Source organism: Octopus bimaculoides, chromosome 12, assembly GCF_001194135.2.
Source record: "Octopus bimaculoides isolate UCB-OBI-ISO-001 chromosome 12, ASM119413v2, whole genome shotgun sequence".
Taxonomy (NCBI): Eukaryota; Metazoa; Mollusca; class Cephalopoda; order Octopoda; family Octopodidae; genus Octopus; species Octopus bimaculoides.
The window spans coordinates 64402324-64408755 of NC_068992.1; the positions used below are offsets into that span (position 1 = coordinate 64402324).

The 6432-nt window shown below is 36.0% G+C and overlaps 1 protein-coding gene across 7 annotated transcripts in view; it reads left to right on the forward strand.

Moving 5' to 3' along the window:
• LOC106884491 (chloride channel protein 2) overlaps window positions 1-6432 on the forward strand; it is a 154668-nt gene that overhangs the window by 103022 nt on the left and 45214 nt on the right. For all 7 annotated transcript variants that reach the window (XM_052972228.1, XM_052972230.1, XM_014935906.2 and 4 more), the window contains exons 11-12: window positions 507-591; window positions 4606-4758. In XM_052972228.1, the coding sequence (XP_052828188.1) occupies window positions 507-591; window positions 4606-4758 (238 nt within the window). The remainder of the gene's footprint in view (window positions 1-506; window positions 592-4605; window positions 4759-6432) is intronic.

Consider the following 6432-nt stretch of genomic DNA (forward strand, 5'->3'; position numbering starts at 1 on the left):
GAAGGTGCATGGCTCAGTGGTTAGAGCATCGGGCTCACAATCATGAGGTAGTGAGTTTGATTCCTGGACCAGGCTGTGTGTTGTGTTCTTGAGCAAGACACTCTATTTCATGTTGTTCCAGTTCACCCAGCTGTAGAAATGAGTTGTGAAGTCACTGGTGCCAAGCTGTATCAGCCTTTACCTTTCTCTTGGATAACATTGGTGGCATGGAGTGGGGAGGCTGGTATGCATGGGCGACTGCTGGTCTTCCATAAACAAATTTGCCTGGATTTGTTCCTTAGAGAGAAACTTTCTGGGTGTAAAAGAGCAGCACAATATAATTTGCAATTGAGATTGACTACATTATTAAATTGAGCAATATATTAAAATATTGTTCAATTTAATAAACAATCAGTTTCTATTTATTATGTGTCTTCTTATTGTGTGTTTGCCTTCATGAAAAGTCACATCAGTTTTCATATAATAATGATGATAATAATAATATTTGATCTGTTTTATCATTTCAGTCGATTTATTTATCCTGGAATAATAGCTATTTTAATATCTACATTAACATTCCCACCTGGTCTTGGACAATATTTTGCTGGACAGGTATGTATATATATACATATATATATTTTTGTATATCTTTAATATAGTGTATGATAAACCCTTTTCTGACAGCAGACACCCAAGCTATCTCTCTTTCTCCTCCTTTTTTCACCCCTGTTGCGTCCAGCCCCTTTGTATCTACACTAGGCATCATCCCAGTCCTTCCTTTTCAGAATGACTTCCCTCTGAAACCTCCCTCTCTGCTCATGTCATTCCTGCTCCTTGTTCCAGACCTGGCAAATAAAAAAAGAAAAATGAATGTCTTTTTATTTGTTTCTGTAACCAGAACTAAAGAATCTTCTCGACTGGTTTCATATCTCATTTGATTCTCTTCAAGTATCATTTGACCCACCCATTAGTGATTGTGCTTAGCTGTTATGCTTCAATGTATGTTGTTTCAAGTTGTATCTTTTTTGGCTTCGTCATTTTTGTTTTTGTTTTAAGAAATTAATGAGAAAAACAACCCTCAACTTCAGTTGGTTTATCTAACTTTACGTTGATCTCGGTGAACATATCTAAAAACGTAAAGATTAAAAAAGACATAAAACCTAACCTTGAAGTGGAAAAAAATTAAAAAGTACATGTGAGAGTATGTACAAACCATTTATTCAAACAGATAACAGGTAATAAATTTCTTAACCCTTCAGCATTTAAACTGGCCATATCCAGCCAGAATATTCTACCTGTTTTATGTTCAAATTAGCTAGATTCTGGCCTCTTATACCTACCCTACAATGTTATTCTAAAAGTAAACAATCACATCATCAAAATCTCAGAGCAACAAAGTAAAGCATGATTAATTCAAAACAATGTGAATAAATAAGGATTATATTTGATAGAGAAATCTGAATGTTAAAGGGTTAAATGGTCTTCCATTTTTTAAATAATTTTTTAAAGTGAAGTTGCATATCTCAGAACTAATTACTGATGTAAGTTGAGGGATACCTGTATTTCTCTCCTTGGGCAGATCATATTATATTTTATCTCTGATGAGAATCAAATGAGATGTGAAACCAGTCAGGTAGATCCATTTTTTTTTTGTTTTTGTCAACAGAGAAAAAGAAAATGACATTTGTTTACAGTTGTTCCAGTCCTGTGATGGATCTGCTGTGAAATAACGGTTTAATTTGAATCATACCAAATATGGGCACAAAAAATAAAAGCTATTTAGTGCTTGCTGAATTAATTTGTAAGAATCTGTGTGTGTGTGTGTGTTTGTGCGTGTGTGCGTGTGTGTGTGTATGTGTGTTTGTGTTTACATCTATATTCATCATCATTTTATGCCTGTTTTTCCATTTTCGCATGTGTTGGGTGAATCTTTTCCAGTAGAACACCTTGTCACTTGATGAGATTCAGCCTCTCAAGATTAGCCTCTTGTGTCTTCCTTGGTCTGTCTCTTTTTCTGGTTCCTTTCTGTACACTTGCACACACACACACACACACATATGTAGCTGTGAGTGTTTGTGTGTGTGTGTGCAGTCTTTGTATATATGTCTATATCATTGTGTGCATTGGATATCATGTACAATATAATTGACAAACATGTTTATTTATTAGATGTGGGTTTTCGTCCCATGACGACCCTTTCACGTGCACTGAGCTCCAGTGTCTGCTATATATAGCTGTGTGGGACAAAACACACACACATTTATTTTATATTTTTTATGTATATCATCATCATCACCATCATCGTGTGTTTGAGTGTGTCTGTACATGTATGTATGTATATATTTAGCCTTATATGTACGTCACTTTAACTGTATATAAACACACACACACACACACCCATAATGTGTACATGTATAGTGCCTTACGATGTTTACTGTTGGCTTGTTTGTTTATATGCATTTCACCAGATATATAGATGTATGTGTGTGTGTGTGTGTGTATATATATATATATTATATATCAGCAGATATATATAAATACAAGTTCTAAATAGGTTGTTAGCATTAGATTTCAATAATTCAGATTTCAAAATATTTCCATATTCCTAATGAGCAATATTGTATTTCATTTTCATGCACAAATGTCTTTTGCTTTAAGAATTCATTGTGGTTCTTTGATTATTCGTGTTAGTTGACGTAGTTATCACCTATCAATTACAATATTTTACTATATTTATTTTGTATAGAATAACAGCAAAAAAAAAAAAAAAAAAAAAAAAAAAAGAAAATGGTTTCACCTGATGAGTTTTGATAACAGATTCTTGGTAAAGTGGAATGGGATGGCATCAAGAGCTGTTAATGCCACGAATTTGGTACTGGCTGATCCCAAAGACCATCCCCTGAGAAACACAGGAGTTCTAATTGCAATAGCATTCATGTTTTGCTAATATTGTTTACTTGTTTCAATCATTGGACTGCAGCCATGCTGAGATGCCACATTGAAGGGTTCTTGCCCATCAAATTGATCCTTAGTACTCATTAAGTCTGGTACTTATTTTGTCGTTCTCTTTCGCTGAACTGCCAAACTATGGGGATGTAAATAAACCAAGACTGGTGGTGGGTGTGTGGGGCACGCATACTGATACATGTACATGTATGTGTATATATGTATACACACACACACACAATGAGCTTCTACACAGTTTTCTACACAGTTCACTTTTAGGAAGAAGACATCTTACTTTACTTTATGACGAGCTGGCAGTCGTGAGCAATCCAAGCAAAATGCTGAGCAGCATTTTATCAGTCTTTATGATTTGAGTTCAAATTCTGCCAAGGTCAGCTTTGCCATTTATCCTTTCATGGTTGAGCACTTGGATTGATGTAATCAATTTAACCCCTCCCCCGAAATTGCTGGCCTTGTGCCAAAATCTGAAATCAATATAATGGTTTATAATAAAAATGTCATACAGCTTTGCGAAGTACTTGGTTTGAATTCTAAATTCCAATAAGTTTATTCTTGGCAGCAAAGTGGTAGACTTGTTGGAATGTTGGATGGAATTACTTAAGCCCTTCACTGCCTATGGGTCATAGGCCATTGATGACTTTTTCTTATTGTACTCTGCTGTGAGCTGTCGGGGCCACCCTTGGGGACACCCTCATCCGTGTGTCTAGAGCACTGTTTTACCTACAGACCCCTTGATCCCTATTTAAAGTTAAAAAAAGGACCCCATTATATTTTCATAATTAAATATTATTAGGAACTCTTTAAAAAAATTAAAGTATTTTGTGTAATGTAGACGTACAACCGATTTATTGTACATAATTTTTAACAACTAAATCTTATCTGGATCCCCCCTCCTCCCGGAGTCATGTGAACCCTGGTTGAGAACTACTAATCTAGAATTTCTCTGAGGGAAGGGCTTCTGCTCTCAGCACTTGTTGGTTTTCAATTGACATCTATTCTTCTGTAACTTTGCTTTTACCTAGGTAAGAGTCTTGTCCCTATCTAAACCCATTTTACCTCTGGGATGAGGTGATCCAAGGTAGTCTAACCTCAATACTTTGACCTGTCCAGCATGGTAGCCCCTGCCTGGAGCTTATGCTCCATTGGCACAGTTTTAAAGGGCATTGTACACATGGTACCAACAATAAACTATTATTTCTAAACTATATGTAATTCCACAGTTATTTGTGTGCATCTTTTTTAGTCATTCTCAAGATGCTTATTACTAAAGAGATTGTTTTTGTTTCCAATCTTCCCTATTCTTGTTATCAATGTTTCCAGATTTGGACACATATGTCACTTTCCCCATAGTTCAGAAATAAGGTCTTGTTTTAGTTTGAATCCAGTTTGGTATTCTGTATATGTCCAGGAAAAACATACCTAAATTAGATTAAATGCCAAACTGATCAGAATATAGAGTAGATATAAGGAAAAGGAATATTTCATATCCACTATAAAGGTTTCTTAAAAAACAAAAAAAGGAAAAGAGGGAATAGAGCAATCTGGTCTGGAATTCAGTCTTGTCAAATTCATCTCCATCTAGCTACAACTCTTCTTAATAAAAAAAAAAAAAAAGAATATTAAAAAGCATATATTTATAATGAGTTGATTGTTTTGCAGTTGACTGCTCGTCGAGCCATTAACGAACTATTCAGCAATATTACATGGACCACAGGACAAGCTGATGATTTAGAAGAAGAGGCTATCCTCAGCCACTGGAATCCTCCTGCTACCAATATCTATGTCACATTATTACTCTATGTCATTATGACTGTAAGTATTTTATATGCCGTTTTATTTTCCATCTCAGTAATTTTTAATGGTGCCAAACTGAAAAATTATTTCTATAAATATGTATATTTTACTTTGGAATTTTTTCAAACCCATATAAATATGTCATAGCCATCTACATATCATACTTAACATATATACACTGTGGACAGACGAGATGCTGCAGTTTTTGTCAGAGCCCCCCAAAGCACAAGATTATCCTGGAGTTGTACCTTGTGGGTGCAAAGAGGAAGGTAAGCTGATTGTGCAGAGTAGAAAACCCAGTTGTTACATATGTGGAAGTAAAAGCCACTTGAGGGCTTTTAGCCCAGATTAGGAAGAAAGGACAGACAGAGGAGAAAGAAGGCAACAGATAACAGCAATGCAACAAGAACAGCAACAACAGTAGGCCCCAGAAACTACTGTTTTCTGAAACACCACCAGTCATAACTAAGAAGATAGCAAATGAAATTACCTCACAGAATGGATGTTAGTGATCATGAATTGAATACCAATAAGCCCTGCAAGAATCATTTTTCCCTCTAATCTTATTGCTGTAGATGTGTGCAGGAATTTGCTTGTAAGAAAATAGTGTCTTCTTTTGTAAAGTATATATGCATTCATTTGAGTTACCATCTTCAGTCAGAAAAAAATTGATTTCATCTTGAAAACCTGGTGTGCGCACATGTTTTTTACTTTGTGTTTTACTTGTTAAACTTGTGCATGTGCATACAAGAACATAGCTTAACCCTTTGGTGCTTAAACTGGCCATATCCAGCTCCAATATTCCAGCTGTTTTATGTTTAAACTGACTAGATTCAGTCTCTTACGCCTACTCTACAATGTATATATATATATATATATATATATATATAAACAAACTACTTGAGTACGTATTTCGTAGCACCTTTATAACTTGTTGTTATAAATATATGGTCCCTTGTGACAAATACAAGACATTCCACTGGTTGGCGATGTAGACCATAGGTTTTTCTGCTGCTGCCTTCTGTAAAAATTAGGTGGAGAAGTGGGTTGATAGAATCGTTAGAGAATCTAATTTCCTTGCAGAATTCAGTTACAACACTTTACATTTACCGTTCAAATGCTGCCAAGGTTAACTTTGCTTTTATTCTTTCAGGATCAGTATAGTTTAGTACCAATCAAATACCGGGCTCAATCTAATTGACCAACCCTTCCCATCAAATTTCTGACCTTGTGTTCTTGAGCAAGACCCTTTATTTTTACGTTGCTCCAGTTCACTCAGCTGTAGAAATGAGTTGCAACATCACTGGCGCCAAACTGTATCAGCCCCTTTGCCTTTCTCTTGGGTAACATCGGTGGCATGGAGAGGGGAGGCTGATATGAATGGACGACTGCTGCTCTTCCATAAACAACATTATCTGAACATGTGCCTCAGAGGGAAGCTTTCTAGGTGCAATCCCATGGTCATTCATGACCGAAGGGGTCTTTACCTGTTACTGTTTTTACTGATGCTAGAAATTATTATTGTTATTATTGTTGCTAAGGTGGCAAACTGGCAGAATCGTTAGCATCCATCTTCACATTCTGAGTTCAAACTCTGATGAGGCTGACTTCACCTTTCATCCCTTTCTGGGTCAATAAATTGAGTACCAGTGAAACACTGGGGTCGATGCAATCGACTATCCCCCCCCCCCC